Consider the following 20,390-nt stretch of genomic DNA (forward strand, 5'->3'; position numbering starts at 1 on the left):
CCCCCTCCACTCTCTGTGTGACATTCCTTCCTTCCCCCCCCCCCCCCCCCCTCTCCCTTCTACATCAATAATATGCTGTTCAAATTTGACATCATTTTGAGCAGTGGTTTACTTTCTACAGCATTTTGAAATTGGAGCTTTAATTATGAACACCCTCTGCATAGTTGTCAGTAAAATAAAATAGCCACAGTTTACATATATCCTGCATACACTCTCAATCCTCACACAACAAAATGAAATTTAATAATAATTTTGGAACAATCTTTTTTTACATCATCAAGCTATTGAAACAGAAGAAAAGAAAATCCTAGACACACAATTTCTATGACGTGAGTATTTCACAGTTATTGTTTCATCTGAGATTATAAATAAACACATCATCATACCCAGCTTGGTTTTTATAGTACCAGAAATGATGTTATTGTTTTCAGGTAAAATTTTATATCTCTGAAAATAATGAAGGTCATGAAATGGGATTTTTAAAAGTATAGCTGGACTATCAGTACCAGTCTATAAATGGATTATGAAAAGATCAAATAAATTTCAACGCTCTTTCTTTTAATTCATAGGGAGTGTGCATCATATATCAGTAACACACTAAGACAGTCCAGTGCTCAGTGTCAGCTGTGTGGATGTGTGTGTGTGTGTGGGGGGGGGGGGGGAGGAACTACTCTCTCTCTCTCTCTCCCTCAGCTATATAACTTCATAGGGCAGTACATACTTCATTGCAAGAAACAAAGACTTGGAATAATCTGCTATGTTACATCTTGCACAAATGAATGGCGTTTGGTTGATCAAGAGCCCTGAGCATCGTAAATGGACAACACACATAGATCTTAGATGTGGAGCATCATTTTATATGAGAAAAATTCAACTTCAGCATCTTCAACCTGGAACATGTCAGCTGTGCAGATCAGCAAGCAGATATTTTCACCAAGCCACTAACTAGAAGCAACTTGGGTACACAAAGATGGCTACTTTTGTTGTCAGTAGTGAATATCTCAGAGAAAAAAGACAGTGAAGGTCTTAAACATTTATTGAAATGGAGTGTTATGATAATCAATTTAAAATATTTTGTGTTGTTTGTTTCTTTGATATTTTTGAACAGTGTTATACTGTTACATTTATATTTCACCCACTTGCCATTTGCTCATAGTGTGTTGCTACTTGGGACTTAAACAAACAGTGAACTCGGTGGTACAGAGACCACATTCTTTTTCTTAATCTCTGTGTCCATTGAGACTAAGAATTAAGCTGATAATTGCAAAATAATAGAAATTAATACTCAGTAACATATTATCATTATCCTACAGTGAACATCAGTGCTGTTTTACTGTGTTTCCTTTCATTTACTCAACTGCTCATCAAATTCCTGAGGTTTCTCCTGCAAGAAAACCAAAAGGTTTGCAACTGCTTGTCACGAGTTGAATAAATTGCATTTCAAAATTCAGTTACTATTATAAACACTAACAAAGACAACATTTAGAATCTTCTGTCACCCATCCTTTCCATTAGCCTTTTCTACCTCTGTTGTATGAAGAGTTGATTCTTAGGTACGAGACTAAGAATTAAGCTGATAATTGCAAAATAATAGAAATTAATACTCATTATTGTATTTATTTCTTTTTTAAATTTTCCTTTCACAATGTGGTATTTTTATGCAATAATACTTTGTATGTGGAACATATGGTTTGCAGTACAATATTTTCATATTAGTACATTTTGTATTGCTGAATTTTAGTATATGGGATTTCTGGAGGTTTTTTCTGTGTTAGCTCTCCTTACTTACACAAACACAATCATGCAATTGATTTCTTGAAACAATAGTGGCATATACTAAACATTTCTCAAAACAGTACAAAATGAAATAGGATGACACTTATCATGAATAACGAATTTTTTCTGATAGTTTTTGAAGACTCCTTTCAATGTCACCATCTCTTCCTTGTTCTGTTTCCCATTCAGGATTTCATTTGTTTGCTAATGACCAAATGATGTTTCATATTTCTTCATTAATTATTCTTCATGATGATTTTTCATGCATTCTATTTCTGTAAGACTGAAGAAAACAAAAAAATCAGTTAGTCGTATAAGTAGAAAGTGTATGATGCTACAGCTGCATGCACAAAATAAGTGTTATTTAAAATTATGCCCTTTTATTACCTTATCACAATAGTTGGCTGTGTTTATCTTTTATTTTATAATCTTCATAACATTTTGTATAAGCTAGTGTTACATTACAGTAACTAGAATCTTATGACAGTGTTCTAATAATTTTTAGGAATTGGTTTGTATACCAATGATGTATCTGGTACACTGCAACAGTGTTTAGATGTATCTCCAATTTCTCTCTACATTTGTGTACATCAAAGAAATAATGGCATGGATGTTTTGTATTAATAATCAGCATAATATATATCAAACAAGAAATAGCACACAGTATATAAAATAATCTATCTACACTTTCTTTTCTCCAGTTTTTCATTCAGCTCCACGAAGCATGAAGTCTGCTTAGTATGTTTTATATGTTGCTCTAAATCCCAGGGTGCATTCAGCCTAGTGATGCCAACTGAGGACCTACTTGAGTGAGAAGTAGTGGCTCCCAGGTCTGGGAAACTTATAACAGATGTGAGAGTGGTTTGTTGGCAACATGCCTCTCCATTCTGCATCTGAATAATGCCATTGGCAGAGAGAGACATAGTGGTTGGTTGTTACTGAACATTTGTAGCTACTCTCCAATGTCGATCTTTCTGGTATGATTTGTTGATACATGTTCCGATGATTCTTCTCTCTATTTTGAGTATTTTGTCTATTTGTGCAGTGTTAGTTGTTTTGACAATGGTTTAACTTGTGTATGTTATTTCTGGTTGAGTGGCTGTTTTTTAGTGTTTTAATTTTGTTGGTATTGACAGGTCCTTTTTGTTGTAGGTGTTCTTGGTGCTATATTGTGCTCTGGTAAATTTGTTTATTCTGTTATGCCATGTTGGCTTTTCATTGAGGTTATATGTTATGAGATTTTGATTTCTTGGTTTCTTATGGCAATTTTGTATATGAGTGGTTTGTCAGTTAACATGATGACTGTTTTTTCAAAGAATATTCCCAGACCAATTTTCTGTGCTATTTCCTGTAGTGAGATAACTTGTTGTTTGGTTTCCTGAATACTGTTGTACAAGAGAACAAGGTCATCAGCAAATCCTAGACAATTTAAACTTATGTTGTCTTTGGGTCTTCCAATTTGGATGTTCTTTGGATTAGTCTTGTACTATTCCCTCATTGTGTATTCTAAAGCACAGTTGAAAGGGAGGGGTGCCAAGCAATCTCCTTGTCTTAAACCTTTTTTTATGATGAATGGCTCAGAGCTTTCCCCCCTGAACTTGACTTTTGATACAGTGTTGGTTAAGGTGAGTTCTATCAATTTGATTAATTTTGTATGGAACCCGAAATTTCTTAAGATTTTTTATATTGAAGGTCTGTGGATACAGTCATATGCTTTTTTAAAGTCCACGAAGGTTGTTACAAGAGATTTATTTCGTTTCTTGTAATATGCTACAGCTAATTTTAAAGTGATGATCTGTTCTGCACAGCTGCTCCAAGGTCTGAAGCCTCCTTGGTATTCACCTAATTCTTCCTCTAACTGTTCTTTGATCCTCTTGTATAGGATTCTGGAGAAAATCTTGTATGTGCAGTCTCAGACAAAGATACCTCTGTAATTATCTGGGTTGCTTTTATCTCCTTTTTTGTGGAGTGAGTGGATTATGGCTGTGATCCAATGTTTGGAGAGCTTTTCCGTTATCCAGATTTTTGTTAAGGCTATGTGTAAGGATGTTCGAACTGCATCACTGGCATATTTCCACATTTCTACAAAAACTTGGTCTTCTCCGCATTCCTTATAATTTTTCAACTCTTTGAGTGCCATTTCCACCTCTTGGATTGTTGGAGGATTTATGAGATCAGGTGGAGTCTTGATGGGTGTTGCTAAAAGTTCCTTGGGTTCTTCACAATTCAAAAGTTTACTAACTGCTTTTGCCATGATTTCGACATTTTCCTTGTCATTATGTGCCATTTTTCCATCTTCCCTTTTCAGAATTAATGTGGGAGGGGCAAATTTTTGTTATTGTCTTCCAAACATTTTGTAAAAGTCTCTGGAATTGGTTTTGTGGTAATTTTCTTCTATTGAGTCGATTAGATCTTTTTGTGATCGTCTCTTGGTTTGCCTGATAATTTGTGTGAACTTTTTCCTGATATTTTTGAGGTTGGTTGCATTTTCTTCTCTCTTGTGTGTTTGAAATTTTAATCATGCATGATGTCTTTCTTCATGAATTTTGTCACATTCTGAGTTCCACCATATATATATTAAATTAAATTAAGCACTGTGTGTATGTGGATATTCAACAAATGAGATTTTTGTTGAAGAGTTAGCAGAGGGGGATGAAACAATGATCCAAAGGTGTACTTCTGGATGTTAGTGTCCAGATGGCACATTTTTTTGATGATCAATACTAAGTATTGTGCCCTAGGGACATAAACAGCCTACAGTAAATCTGTGGATTATTTTGTCTAATATGAGCTCGTTTCTCTGTAGAGAAGTACCTGTCCTTCTTCTCATGGCATTACAACCCTTCATGGGTCTTAGCCTCTTCAACAAGTTTTCTCCATTCTGTTCTCTCCAGTGCAGTTCTCCACTGTAATCTAACTCTGAAAGATTTTATATCTTCTTCCACATCATCTATCCATCACTTCTGTGGCCTTCCTCTCTGCCTTCTTCCAGTTGGCCTCCATTCAAGAACCTTTCCAGTTATTTGTCCAGTAATCATTCTAAGGACATGTCCAGGCCTGGCTATTTTCCTGCTTTTCATTGTTATTTACAAAATCAAATGGAAATTTGTAGGAAAAGACAGATTGCTACTTACCACAAAGAAGACACATTAAGTTACAGACAGGCACAATTAAAAGACACTTACTTAAAGCTTTCAGCCACATCTGTCATCAATAAAAGAGACACACACACACGCAATTCCTACACACAAGCAAGCATACCTCATGCACATGTGATCACCTAACTCTAGCATCTCAAGCCCAGAAAGCAGATATCATGTGGGATGCTAGCAGCAAACTTGAGAGGCCGGGGAAGGGAAAAGGATAGTAGTGTATGGCAGGGGAGAGAGACAAACACTGTTTGATGGAGTGTGCAGGGTCTAGAATGACAACACATATAGTGTCAGGAGGTTGTGTGACAGAGAGATAGGGGAAAAAAGGAACAAAAAAGGAGAGGAGCAGAGAAAGACAGGCAGATGCATTGGCACACCTTCTCTCCTATCTACTTCATGTGGCCCTCCTCAACCCAGGTTCCTAGATGTTGATGTCCTCCTCTCTGATGGCTCACCAAACTCAAGCAGTAACTGCATTTTGACTGCAGTCATCTCTTTCACACAAAAATCTGTCCAGAACATCTTGCTTTTCTGCCCACAAATTCCCCTCATTGCCCTTACATACTGTTATTTTGGGTCTATATTCTTGAGTTCCTTCTTTAATTTTCTTATAAAACTTTCTGCTCCCTTTCTTTGGTAGTGCTCTTCCATCCCATCTGTCTTTCTCCTTATGGCTTCCCTTTTTTCTCTCCTACACACCCTTGCTGCCTCTATTCTCTTTTCATTATATAATGCTTGATTTGACCTTGTATTCCATGGTAAGCACTTCAGTCTTGCTTCCTTTTTCTGGTTCACTGCCTGTCTGCATTCATCATCATACCACACTTCATTTCTATCTCTCCTTGTTTCCCCCAGTATTTCATGTGCTGTTATCAGAATGACATTTTTTAATAGCATTCCATTCTTTGTCTATAAGGTCGTCATTGTTTGTTTGTAACTCCTGCCTCAGTCTCTTCTGATACTCTAGAATGGTATACATATTTTCAGTTGTTATTTGTTGCATTTCTTTATTCTGGTTTTATTTCCCTTGGCAGCCGTAGCTAGTTTCTGCCTCATTTTGGTTCCTACTAGATAAGGGTCAGAATCTGTATTAGTTCCTTGAAAGGTGCACACATTTTCCAAATCAGATGCCCACCTCTTTGATACCAATATATGGTCTTATTGGTTTGCTTCATTTGTTCCTGGTATTTGTCAGGCCCCTTTGTAGATATTTTTCCTTGAGAAAGAAGTACTGACTGCTTTTAATTTGTTCGCAGAAGCAAATGGTGCAAACCTCATACTATTATTACCAGTTTCATCATGCAGACTTTCCTTACCAAATGCACTCCTGAAATCCTCTCCTTTGCCGAGTTTGGCATTATAGTCACTATGGACTATTTTGGAGTCATATCTAGGTATTCTACCACAAACCCTCTGTAGCTGATAACAGAAATCACCTGCTACATCTTCATCTGATTCTTCTGCTGGTGGATGTACATTCACAAAGATCATTTCATGAAATTTACCTTTGATAGACAGAGTACATATCCATTTGTCATGTGGTGTGAAAGCAGTGTCACACTTACATATATCTTTGTACACCATAAACCCAACTCATTGCTCCCCTTGTCTTTCGTCTTTTCCTGAATAATACAGGGAAAATTTTTTGCTTATGAATCTTACCCCATCCCTTCCACTTGATTTCCTGAAGTGCAAGAACTCCCGTTCCATACCTCAGCATCTCTTCTCCAATACTATTTGTAGCTCCTATCTGTAGCAGAATATGTATGTTCCATGTTCCAAAATTTAAGCACTTGTATATGTGTGATCCTGTTACTTCGCACAATTCATCTTTGTAATGGCAGCCTAGCATTCCTTGTTAAATTATTCATGATGATAGGCTTTTTACAGGGCCCTATGCTTAATCCCCAACCTGGAGGACCAGGCTTTCATTTTGGGATTAGTTCCCCTAGAGGGATTGATGACCCAGTCTACAGAACCCCCCCACCCCTGTGCCATATGGTGTGAGACACACTTTGACTGGCTCCTCTGCTGGGACCAATCCAACTTGAGTGACCCTGCCAGCAGCTACGCTATCACCAGCATAGCCCCTCCCCTCCCTCCCTCCAGCTTCTCCAAAGCTCATAATTGTCCCTGCCCAACACATAAAGTGCCTTCAATAAGCCGGTATCCCCTGGTGAGGCTACAATTATCATATAAGGTTTATATTCTCAGGCAGATTTAACTGTATTTCATTTTTGACAATAAATTACTGTTATTCTATTGTCCTAGACACAATGTCAATCCATATTAGACGTTGCTTATCCTAAAAGAAGTAGAATTCATACCAAATGTAAATACTGAATAGATGAAACAGTTCACCTTGTTGTTGTTGTTGTTGTTGTTGTGGTCTTCAGTCCTGAGACTGGTTTGATGCAGCTCTCCATGCTACTCTATCCTGTGCAAGCTTCTTCATCTCCCAGTACCTACTGCAACCTACATCCTTCTGAATCTGCTTAGTGTATTCATCTCTTGGTCTCCCCCTACGATTTTTACCCTCCACGCTGCCCTCCAATACTAAATTGGTGATCCCTTGATGCCTCAGAACATGTCCTACCAACCGATCCCTTCTTCTGGTCAAGTTGTGCCACAAACTTCTCTTCTCCCCAATCCTATTCAATACTTCCTCATTAGTTACGTGATCTACCCATATAATCTTCAGCATTCTTCTGTAGCACCACATTTCAAAAGCTTCTATTCTCTTCTTGTCCAAACTATTTACCATCCATGTTTCACTTCCATACATGGCTACACTCCATACAAATACTTTCAGAAATGACTTCCTGACACTTAAATCTATACTCGATGTTAACAAATTTCTCTTCTTCAGAAACGCTTTCCTTGCCATTGCCAGTCTACATTTTATATCCTCTCTACTTCGACCATCATCAGTCTTTAAGTGTCTCATTTTCTAATCTAATTCCCTCAGCATCACCCGACTTAATTCGACTACATTCCATTATCCTCGTTTTGCTTTTGTTGATATTCATCTTATATCCTCCCTTCAAGACACCATCCATTCCGTTCAACTGCTCTTCCAAGTCCTTTGCTGTCTCTGACAGAATTACAATGTCATCGGCGAACCTCAAAGTTTTTACTTCTTCTCCATGGATTTTAATACCTACTCCGAATTTTTCTTTTGTTTCCTTTACTGCTTGCTCAATATACAGATTGAATAACATCGGGGAGAGGCTACAACACTGTCTTACTCCCTTCCCAACCACTGCTTCCCTTTCATGTCCCTCGACTCTTATAACTGCCATCTGGTTTCTGTACAAATTGTAAATAGCCTTTCGCTCCCTGTATTTTACCCCTGCCACCTTTATCATTTGAAAGAGAGTATTCCAGTCAACATTGTCAAAAGCTTTCTCTAGGTCTACAAATGCTAGAAACGTAGGTTTGCCTTTCCTTAATCTTTCTTCTAAGATAAGTCGTAAGGTCAGTATTGCCTCACGTGTTCCAGTATTTCTACGGAATCCAAACTGATCTTCCCTGAGGTCGGCTTCTACTAGTTTTTCCATTCGTCTGTAAAGAATTCGTGTTAGTACTTTGCAGCTGTGGCTTATTAAGCTGATTGTTTGGTAATTTTCACATCTGTCAACACCTGCTTTCTTTGGGATTGGAATTATTATATTCTTCTTGAAGTCTGAGGGTATTTCGCCTGTTTCATACATCTTGCTCACCAGATGGTAGAGTTTTGTCAGGACTGGCTCTCCCAAGGCCGTCAGTAGTTCCAATGGGATGTTGTCTACTCCGGGGGCCTTGTTTCGACTCAGGTCTTTCAGTGCTCTGTCAAACTCTTCATGCAGGATCGTATCTCCCATTTCATCTTCATCTACATCCTCTTCCATTTCCATAATATTGTCCTCAAGTGCATCGCCCCTGTATAGACCCTCTATATACTCCTTCCACCTTTCTGCTTTCTCTTCTTTTCTTAGAACTGGGTTTCCATCTGAGCTCTTGATGTTCATACAAGTGGTTCTCTTATCTCCAAAGGTCTCTTTAATTTTCCTGTAGGTAGTATCTATCTTACCCCTAGTGAGATAAGCCTCTACATCCTTACATTTGTCCTCTAGCCATCCCTGCTTAGCCATTTTGCACTTCCTGTCGATCTCATTTTTGAGACGTTTGTATTCTTTTTTGCCTGCTTCATTTTCTCCTTTCATCAATTAAATTCAATATTTCTTCTGTTACCCAAGGATTTCTACTAGCCCTCATCTTTTTACCTACTTGATCCTCTGCTGCCTTCACTACTTCATCCCTCAAAGCTACCCATTCTTCTTCTACTGTATTTCTTTCCCCCATTCCTGTCAATTGTTCCCTTATGCTCTCCCTGAAACTCTGTACAACCTCTGGTTCTTTCAGTTTATCCAGGTCCCATCTCCTTAAATTCCCACCTTTTTGCAGTTTCTTCAGTTTTAATCTACAGGTCATAACCAATAGATTGTGGTCAGAGTCCACATCTGCCCCTGGAAATGTCTTACAATTTAAAACCTGGTTCCTAAATCTCTGTCTTACCATTATATAATCTATCTGATACCTTTTAGTATCTCCAGGGTTCTTCCATGTATACAACCTTCTATCATGATTCTTAAACCAAGTGTTAGCTATGATTAAGTTGTGCTCTGTGCAAAATTCTACCAGGCGGCTTCCTCTTTCATTTCTTAGCCCCAATCCATATTCATCTACTACGTTTCCTTCTCTCCCTTTTCCTACACTCGAATTCCAGTCACCCATGACTATTAAATTTTCGTCTCCCTTCACTATCTGAATAATTTCTTTTATTTCATCATACATTTCTTCAATTTCTTCGTCATCTGCAGAGCTAGTTGGCATATAAACTTTTACTACTGTGGTAGGTGTGGGCTTCGTATCTATCTTGGTCACAATAATGCGTTCACTATGCTGTTTGTAGTAGCTTACCCGCATTCCTATTTTCCTATTCATTATTAAAGCTACTCCTGCATTACCCCTATTTGACTTTGTGTTTATAACCCTGTAGTCACCTGACCAGAAGTCTTGTTCCTCCTGCCACCGAACTTCACTAATTCCCACTATATCTAACTTTAACCTATCCATTTCCAGTTCACCTTATAGAACTCAATATTCAGGGTTGATACTATGGATAATGAATGGGTATAATCTGTACAGAAGATACAAAATATCTACAATTTTCCTCAAATGAGGAATAGGTATAGTACCATTACAAAATTACAACATGCAGTTCTGAAGATACAAAATAAATCTCAACTCCAGCTTGGACCTATTATGGAAGCAAACAACAGCTTCAGCATTAAAGAACACTGACTACTAAGGTAGTGCATTATGTAGACAATAATGTCACCTTTGAAGTTATATTAATGAAATTGAAGGAAAAAAGCACGTGGCATGGTGATAACATGAACAGCTGTTAAGTCAATGAACAAGGAAGAGCAAAAGAGGATGTATGTTCTGCTTTGAACAACCTTCATGCACATGTACAACTATAACAGTAACCAAAGAAAGATTTATTTGGAAACCACAGCATTTTGCAAGGCAGTATCACCAAGATGCTGATCAATAAAAGAGAAAAAAAGCATATCCAGCATGAATATAGACAATTTGTGGTAGCATGAAAATTGAGTAGGAAATCTACTGTGCACTCTCTAAAAATTGGGTTGTTCATATAAAAAATAATGTAGTACTGCTGTTACTAGTGCTAAGTATTGTAACAGCTGGTAACAATGTTGTATGGTATTATACCATCCCTTCAAGAATACTGATGACAATCCAAATGAGGCATCAGCAGTGGAAAGATAAGACTAGTCTAAGAAACATTTCAACAGGAAGATGAGAAAAATCACTCTTCAGGGTGCATAAGTGAGCAAGGGAAAAAAAAAAGAAAAAGAAAAAAAAATACCAACTTTTCCCGATTTCCTGGTAAAAAAAAAAAAAACAGTTTTTTCTGGGTGAAAATACACTTTTCCTGTGTTAAGTGACAATATACTTTCCCACGGAACTCTAAATCTTGTCAATCCTTTGACTAGTTAACATTTTATACACCAGTGTCGATCTTCCCGCCACCACTTTAGAAAATGAAACCCAGAAAAAAAATCTTGGAAAGATCTTTGATGTGCAGTAATATCTACACTTCATCTTTCCTTATTACGATAAGCTGCAAATCTCATAATTACGAAAGTATAAATTCAAATTCCACCAAACACAGTATGTTAGTTTCCAAAGCAGTTGACTGTGATGCCCTTTTGTTAGCCAATCACTGCTTATGTCAAGTAATCTCACCAGCCGATAACAGCAGATATTCAGAGGACAGGACATATGATGTCAGCAAATAGCGACATCATTGTTGAGTAGGGTGAACATACAAATAGGAAAAGTTAATGGTTTAAATAAATATACATAGTGAAGCTAAAAGAAAAGCTAAGCTGTTACATACAATATTAATCTTGAAGATTAATAAGCTACAAGAGTAGCTAAGCTTTCACATGTAATATTGGTCTTTTTATGTGTGTACTGCTCTTTAAGATACATCACACAAATGTGCCAGTAAAATTTAAAATAATGACTTAAATGTTTGGACTTTTGGGCTAGAAATTCTTCTCCATGACCGGTCCTCAAAGTGTTAAGTTTTGAACAGTAGTCTAACACTCTGTGATTTAAGAAATTCATTGCACTTCCTCACACATAAAAGAATTCCTCTAGCTCAAAAGGAAATTTACTTTGAAAATAACGCTTTTCAAACCACCATTTACATTATTTTCCCGCAACCTGTTAGAAATAGGCATATGAATCCCATATGTTTGTACATATAAAGCGTTAAGAGATAAAAGAAACAGGACATTAGCAGATACTCCAAGAGCATTGGAATTTTGTAAATCATACTCAAAGATACAACTCAACTTGAAATGCACATTTTTATGTCCATATAAACAATGAAGTAGGTCCCAACCTGGTATTAAGCTTTTCAGTGCTTTCTTCGAATACCAGTGCTGTGCTATCTCACGTTGGGTTTGCCATAATACCATACATGCCAGAAGATGAAAACATGCACTTAAAATTCAGCGAGCAGCTGAAATCAGCCAATTGTGTGGAATGAAACATTTTGTTGCAAGTAAACTGACTGTCTCAATGGAAAAGATGAAAAAAAAACAAATTTCTCTAGCAAACTGACAAAAATAACTTCATTGTTCTGCAAGGCAATTATTGCTTGCCTGCCAAAAAGTGGAAATAAAATAAAATCAGAAAACTGAAACTAATAATTGGCACTGAACTGCCAAATGCACATGAGACTGCTGGCATCTGCTCAAATGAACCTAACGTAAACAGTTGTGACGTCACACTAATCGCTCGTGAGAAGCAGTTTGTTGTTATGAAGTATCACACAGTCTTTGTCCTCAGGCCTTTGACACATTTTACTGTTGGCAGATGCTTGTGTCTGCACAATGTTTTGTTGTTGTAAATGACATATTTCCTTTGCAACTAAAGTTTTATTTTGTTTTTGTTTTTCTCTCATTTATGATTTATTGCTGCAGTATTATTCTGCAGTAGCAGAATACAGTAATGTTATTTGTTAGAGTATCAGTTCTTATCAGTCAAAATTATAGGATTTAACTGAAAACTAAAAGAATGAAAAATTCCCGGAATTCTGAAAAATTCCCGGGCTTTTCCTAGTTTTCTTCCAGATGAAAAAATTCCTGGGTCTTTCCCAGTTGTCCCGGGGCATATACACCCTGCTCTTCTGTGTAACCTTTGTATCCTTCCTTATACTGAAGCAATTTATATGATACAGAAAGAAGCCTACAAAAATTACAGGTTATTTGAGTGCCGATATACAAGAACTACATTTCCTCCACTGATGCTTGATAAGCCTGTGAGGGCAGACGAAGGTTCCTGACATAAAATATGTTCAGCATTTGTTTAGTCACCATTCTTTGTTTGCTCCTGGGCTATGCTGCAGTTGTCAAGCTCTCAGTAATTTTAGGAAAGCTGGAAGCTGCCAGAAGAATACCATGACAGGCCAATAACCTTATATCATGATCAGTTTCACAACAGTTTTACTAATAATTATTTAGTAAATGGTAAATTTCTGTGTAAAGGGAATTATAAAAACATTTCAAACTTCTTAACTGCAAATGATGGCTACATATTGCATAATTACGTGGCACAGTGTTCTAACAAAATCTTTGTGATGTTTGGTGCTAGCTAATGGGTTAATGACCAGAAACCTAGAGCATTACAAAAATAAGGAACAAAGACTGAAGAAGAGTTTGTTAGCACACTTTATCACAGTGTTTCTAAAATCACTGGACTATTCCTTCGGCATATTGAAATAATCACTGTGAGTAAATATCAGTACAAATCAGAACTAAGAAGCAAGTAACGTCTACGAATTGATGGAGCAAACAGTGCATCAAAATACTTTTGAGCTCGCTGATAGTCACATTCATCAGGCAGCACAAAGTTAAAACAAACAAGACACAACCTGACACATTTAAATAATTGCAGTCATACTCTCTGCTATATTCAAGACACTGTTTGATAGTGTTTTATTTTAAGAGAAATAATAATGAGTTTTATGTTGTTGAAATACTTTTGAACATTACTGTATATTTTTGGGTTATCTGCAGTTGTGGACTAAATATAGCCTATCCTGTATTGCCTTTCCCTGCTGTCTTTGATCCATCTGTATATATTACCCATTGTCTTATTTCCTCCATTTGTGTTTGCACTGCTGTAATTGTCTCCAAGAAATCAGACTTTCCTTCTGTCATTTGAAATGAGAAGTGATCCCTGCTGATTAAATAGTCATACTGGTACACAGGCCACTGTATACTTGTAGAAATATCTTTGCATTCACCTACCAAATCATTATATGCTGAAATGAAATCAAAAGGTTTTCTGCTCCAAGTTCCTGGAGAAGGATGGTACAGGCATAGAATCTGATGAGTTGGATGCTGTGAGTATGATTATGTCTCTACTCTTTCTTGTTCCATGAGCACCCTCCTTCTTATATGTTGTTGCATCTCTTGCACTCCACCAGGAGTGCATTTGTTGGTGTGGTTTTCAGTACTCCTAAGCATATCCGTGTACAGCAGTACTGCAATCTGTCTCTAACATTTTTCAAGTTGTATATTTGTAGTAGGTACATCCATAATTCAATCTGGATCTAATGAGAGAGCGATATAGGAGCAGCAGCACTGAAGGATACACTCCCCACCATGTTGTAGTGAGTGATCAAATAATATTAAGCATTTGCTCGTGCTGTCCAAGTAAGCTTGCTGTCCATTCCTAAGAACTGAATAAGTGCTTTAACTTTTATTATTTTATTATCCACATGTATTGAACAATTTCTTCATACATAACCATTCCTTCTGAATAAGACTACCAAAGATTTCTCTGGTGCCATCATCATGCCATTTCCACAAAGCCACCGACTCAGGTTCTTTATCAATGATGTAATGTTGTTCAATGCCTCTTGTAATACTAAATGCTAAGCAAACACACACGTCATCTGCAAACTATGTAATTCTAACTGGTTGAGTTACTGCCCTTTCCATATCATAGGTGTATATTGCATATACACTATGTGATCAGACGTATCCGGACACGTGGCTGAAAATGATTTACAAGTTCGTGGCACCCTCCATCGGTAATGCTGGAATTCAATATGGTGTTGACCCACCCTTGGCCTTGATGATAGTTTCCACTCTTGCAAGCATACATTCAGTCAGGTGCTGGAAGGTTTGTTGAGAAATGGCAGCCCATGCTTCACAGAGTGCTGCGTCGAGGAGAGGTATCGATGTCGGTTGGTGAGGCTTGGCATGAAGACAGCGTTCCAAAACATCCCAAATGTGTGCTATAGGATTCAGGTCAGGACTCTGTGCAGGCCAGTCCATTACAGGGATGTATTGTCTTGTAACCACTCTGCCACAGGCAGTGCATTATGAACAGGTGCTCAGTCATGTTGAAAGATGCAGTCACCTTCCCCAAATTGCTCTTCAACAGTGGGAAGCAAGAAGGTGCTTAAAATGTCAATGCAGGCCTGTGATGTGATAGTGCCACATAAAACAACAAGGGGTGCAAGTACCCTCCATGAAAGGGTGCAAGTCCCCTCCATGAAAAATGCGACCACACCATAGCACCACTGTCTCCAAATTTTACTGTTGGCACTACACACACTGGCAGATGAGGTTCACCGGGCATTCACCATTGCCACTCACTACCATTGGATTGCCACATTATGTACCATGATTTTTCACTCCACACTATGTTTTTCCACTGTTCAATCGTCCAATATTTACGCTACTTACACCAAACCAGGCTTTGTTTGGCATTTACTGCCATGATGTGTAGCTTATGAGCAGCCGCTCAGCCACAAAATCCAAGTTTTCTCACCTCCTGCATAGCTGTCATAGTATTTGCAGTGGATCCTGATGCAGTTTGCAATTTCTGTATGATGGTCTGGATAGGTGTCTGCCTATTACACATTACGACCCTCTTCAACTGTTGGCGGTCTCTGTCAGTCAACAGACGAGGTCAGCCTGTACACTTTTGTGCTGTATGTGTCCCTTCACATTTCCACTTCCCTACCACATCAGAAACAGTAGACCTAGGGATGTTTAGGAATGTGGAAATCTCACATACAGACGATAACACAAGTGACACGCAATTAACTGACCACATTCGAAGCCCACGAGTTCTGTGGAGCACCCCATTCTGCTCTCTCACAATGTTTAATGACTACTGAGGTCGCTGATATGGAGTACCTGGCTTTAGGTGGCAGCACAATGCACCTAATATGAAAAAAATGTATGTTTTTGGGTGTGTCCAGATACTTTTGATCACATAGTATAGTAGTGGGTTGAGTGCCAATCCTAGTGGTATGCCATTGACCACCGTGTGTGAGGACTTGAATCCAGTATCCTTTTAATACATACTGTTTGTTCACTGATTAATGATTACATACCTTCTACAAACTGAGGGGAAGTTCCTAAAAGTAGAACTTACCTAATAGTATATTTGTCTGAATATTATCATATGCTTTTGCAATATCTGAAAATAGTGCTGCTGTATATTTGCTCTCACCAAACATGGAGGAAACTAATGCTGAAATGTTGTTTATGCAGCTTCTACCTCTACGGAACCTGAATTGCAATCTAGCTAGTTAGGATGAAGATTCTACCAACTATTCCAATCGCCTTTTTATTTGATTTTCCAGTGGTTTAGCAACACATGACGACAGTGCAAACAGTCTGTAAGAAGTGGCTAATAATGGATCTTTCCCTTTTTTTATGTATGGGGACTATGATTTATGTGTTCTATTCTGGGACTAATTCTTGATGCATCCAAATTCCATTACAGATTTGAAGAAGTAATTCTACAGTATTGTCATGCATGTTTTGTTCCATGGAATATGTGATGTAATCCATTTCTGGGTCAGTGTTAAGGCTTTCTTTGATGACTGATGTCAAGTCATCAGTACTGAACTGCATAGTTAGCACATGTTGAGTTGCAGGTGTTTCCCTTTGTCTCCTGTATAACTTATTGTGAACACTTGGTGGGGCAATAAGATCACAGAATTCTTCTATCCACTCACATAATTGTATATTACAGGGGCAATATTCCTGAATTTGATCTTCTACCATATTTGATGATTTAGTATTCTTGGTCAAACTATTACAGTATTTTATCCATCAACTCTTCTTGATGGATTTCAGTATTTTCTTGGTTCTAACTGTCATTTGTTTATAGAGCAAGAAGTTGTTCATGTTAGGTTGTTTAACATATCCACATAACACTGCCATTCTGTTTTGTATTGCTTTAGCACAGTCTTAATTCTGTCATGGATTATCCATTTGTCTTGCTTTTGTAGATAAAAGTCATTTTGGGATGGAGTCATTTGCTGCATGATATGTTTTGTTTTGTAGTTGTGTGTAGGCCCTTTGTGAAAGTTGGTTTTGTCTATTGATCTTACCTCTAATTCAAGAATTTGATGATAATATACCAGTCCACTTTGTTCATGTTCCAAGTCAATTTGTTGGCAATATGTGCTTGGTTACTTTTCTTGCAAATGTATTCATAGTTATAGGGAAATGATCTGATCCCATGGTATCATGCAGAACCAACCATGCTGTGTTCGTCCAGGGAAAATCTAATATTATGTTCACTGCAGTTGGTCTCATCCATGGTCCTTGGTTTAATGTTACATATCCATCATTGTACATGATCATATTATAATCATCAATGCAAGACATGATGTACTCCCCTGTCTTATCATTTATTACACCTCAATGTTTTGTGGTGGTCACTGGAGCCCCACAGATTAAGAAGGGTTGTGGTATGTTTTGCAATATTGTGTGGATGTGTGGTTCACAAATTACTACAGGTTGGGGGCAATATATGGATGCAATAGACAATTGGCATTTGTTAGTACTTACTTCTATTGCTATTGCTTGAAAGTCAAGGTTAGAGAGTGGCATGGTAATTGGTTTATAGTTGAATTTTGTACTAATTGATACGGCTACTCCACCTTTCCTCTCAATCTGATCTTATTATTTGATATCATCAACATTTAGTAGACATGTTTGGTTTAATCCAGGTTTCACTTATAACAGCAATAGAATAGTCATTAGTATAAAGTTCGTGCATGAACACTCTCTATTAGTATAGATGGATCTGGTATTCCATAGGAGAACTGTAACATCCTTTATTCTATTTATATGAGTAGATCGAAAATGTAGCCTGTTTCCATCATGATCTGTATTTATTTTTTTGATATTACTGAAGCAACAGTATTGTATATATTAGCTTGACTCAAACTATCCTTGTTTAATGATGTAAGCTATGTTATTAGATTTGTTATTCTAACCACCAGTTGTTCACTTATCACTGTATTCTTATCTTTCCCTATTGATATAATTGCCTCTTGTGGTTCAGGTGTACATGGTCATGGTTCATCTGGATTCTCTTTAATAAGAGATTGATGTATGCAGAAAGAGGACATGGAGCTGGCATAGCCTTTATTTATTTTGGCCTACTGTGGTGAACAATTTTCATGAATCTGTGCTGAATATTTTTTTCTGGTTTACTCTTACCAAGATTCTCTGCCACAGCAGCATAAGGTCTTTTGTTTACATATTCTGAATACCACTGTGGGAGGAGTAGGAAAGATACTGGGTAGGAAATTCCTCATTTCAGAGCACAACAAGAGGTAGTCGCAATCCTGGCGGAGAATGTGATTCAGTTGCTCCAGTCCTGGGTGGTACTGAGTCACAAGAAGAATGCTCCTCTGTGGCCGGTGGGTGGGACGTCAGGAGGTGGTGGGTGACAGGAGGGATAAGGCAGGGGAGATCTGTTTTTGTATAATGTGTAGAAGGTAATTAACGTCTAAGAAGGCCTCAGTGAGACCTGTGAAATGTTTTGAGAGGGACTGCTTGTCACTACAGATGCAACAGCTATTGAATTTGTGGCAGTTGTCGAAGTGAAAGTATTGCTGGTGGCTGGTAGCACTGATATGCACAGAGGTACTGATGTAGCTGTCTATGAGGTGGAGGTCAACATCAAGGAAGGTGGCTTGTCGGGTTAAGGATGACCATTTGAAGTGACTGGAAAAGAAGATGTTGAGATTCTGGAGGAATCTGGACAGGGTGTCCTCTCCCTCAATCCAAATTGCAAAAGTGTCATCAATGAATCTGAACCAGGTGAGGACTTTGGGATTCTGTGTGGTTAGAAAGGACTCCTCTAGAAGGTCCATGAATAGGTTGGCACAGGATGGTGCCATGCAGGTGCCCATAGTCATACCCCAAATTTGTTAGCAGGTGATGCATTCAAAGGAGAAGTAATTGTGGGAGATGATATAGTTGATCATGGTGACCAGGAATGAGATTGTAAGTTTGGAATGCATCAGGTGTTGGAAAAGGTAGTGTATAATAGTGGCAAGGGCATGGGCATTAGGAATGATGGTGTAAAGAGAGTTGGCATCAATAGTGACAAGCAAGGCACCATTTGGTTAAGGAACAGGAACTGTGGAGAGGCGCAGGAAGAAAAGATTGGTATCTTTTATATAGAAAAGTAGGTTGTGGATAATAGGCTGAAGGTGTTGGTCTATGACAGCAGTTTTTCTCTTAGTGGGGACACAGTAACTGACCACAATGGTGTGCCTTGGTTGGTTGGATCTATGGACTCAAGAAAGTATGTAGAAGATAGGAGTGTGGGGAGTGGTACGGGGTGAAGAGAAAGATGGAATCCAGAGAAAGGTCCTGTGATGAGCCTAATGACTTGAGGAGAGACTGGAGATCCTGCTGGATTTCTGGAATGGGGTCATGGTGGCAGGGTTTGTAGGTGCATCACTCTGACAGCTGGTGGAGTCCTTCTACCAATTAATTCTTGCGGTTGAAAACAACAGTGATGGAGCCTTTGTCAGCATGTAAGATTATAAAGTCGAGATCAGTTTTTAGATGGTGGATTGTGGTTCTTTCTGTGGAGTTAAGGTTAGCTTGAATGTTGAGGGGTTTGGGGAATGATGGTCAGGCAAGGTTCGAGGTTAAGAAGCTCTGGGAAATTAACAGGGGATGATTTGTGGGCAGTGGGGTTGGATCACAGTTTGATGGAGAAGTGAACTGAATCAGGTGGTGTTCAACTTTGGTCTTTGATTGAGTCTGATTGGTAGGGTTGGTGGCAAAAAAGTGTTCCCACTGTATGGACTGGGAGAAAGAGAGAAAGTCTTTTACAAGTCTTGCATGTCTGAATTTGAGAGTGAGGCAAAAAATGAGGCCTTTGGAAAGGACTGATACTTCTGTGGCACTAAGGCTTTTGGAGAAAAGAGTTGTGGCTGTGCTGTGGTTCTGTTTTCTGTATGGTAGTGGGAGGGAGTTTTTGAGGAAGCAGTAAATGTAATAGTTCTGCAAGGCAGGGTTTGTCAGCTGTGAAGGAATGTGGGGAAGATTTGAGTTTTGGTGTAAAGGTGGTGGATAGTGGTAGTCCAAGGCAGAATTAGAAAGTAAACCAGTTGAAGATTGTTTAGAGATGGCGCTTTGTAAGCTGCTTTAGTTTGTGGAGGGCAAGAGTTTCAATGTGTAATATGGGATCCAGGAATTTGGGACAGCATAGTAGGAAAATATTTTGATGTAGAAGAGGTATGGTTTTGCTGGACTATGTTGTTGAGGGTTAAGGACTGCAGATTCTGAAGAGATTGAAGTCATTGTGAAAGGCGGGGTTGCAGTGAGAGATGGGTAATTTGATGGTAAGGCCATTTGGGGGGGGGGGGGGGGGATTCCATGAGCCAAGCAACAATGCAGGAACAGGATATGGGACTGGGTTCTGGCTAGGGATAAGGAAAATTTTCTGTGTTGATGCAGATGGAAGGAATAAGGATATATAATGAAAGATAAAAATGCATAAAAATAGGTAAATAATGTAAAAATACAC

General features: G+C 38.3%; 1 protein-coding gene across 2 annotated transcripts in view; it reads right to left on the reverse strand.

The window, feature by feature from the left end:
- Nucleotides 1–1,615: 1,615 nt before the first annotated feature.
- Nucleotides 1,616–20,390, reverse strand: part of LOC126162652 (probable multidrug resistance-associated protein lethal(2)03659) — a 481,199-nt gene continuing 462,424 nt past the window's right edge. For both annotated transcript variants that reach the window (XM_049919289.1, XM_049919290.1), the window contains one exon: nucleotides 1,616–2,059. In XM_049919289.1, coding sequence (XP_049775246.1) covers nucleotides 2,024–2,059 — 36 coding nt within the window. In that variant the 3' untranslated portion in view covers nucleotides 1,616–2,023. The remainder of the gene's footprint in view (nucleotides 2,060–20,390) is intronic.

The sequence above is a fragment of the Schistocerca cancellata genome, chromosome 2 (assembly GCF_023864275.1).
Source record: "Schistocerca cancellata isolate TAMUIC-IGC-003103 chromosome 2, iqSchCanc2.1, whole genome shotgun sequence".
Classification (NCBI taxonomy): domain Eukaryota; kingdom Metazoa; phylum Arthropoda; class Insecta; order Orthoptera; family Acrididae; genus Schistocerca; species Schistocerca cancellata.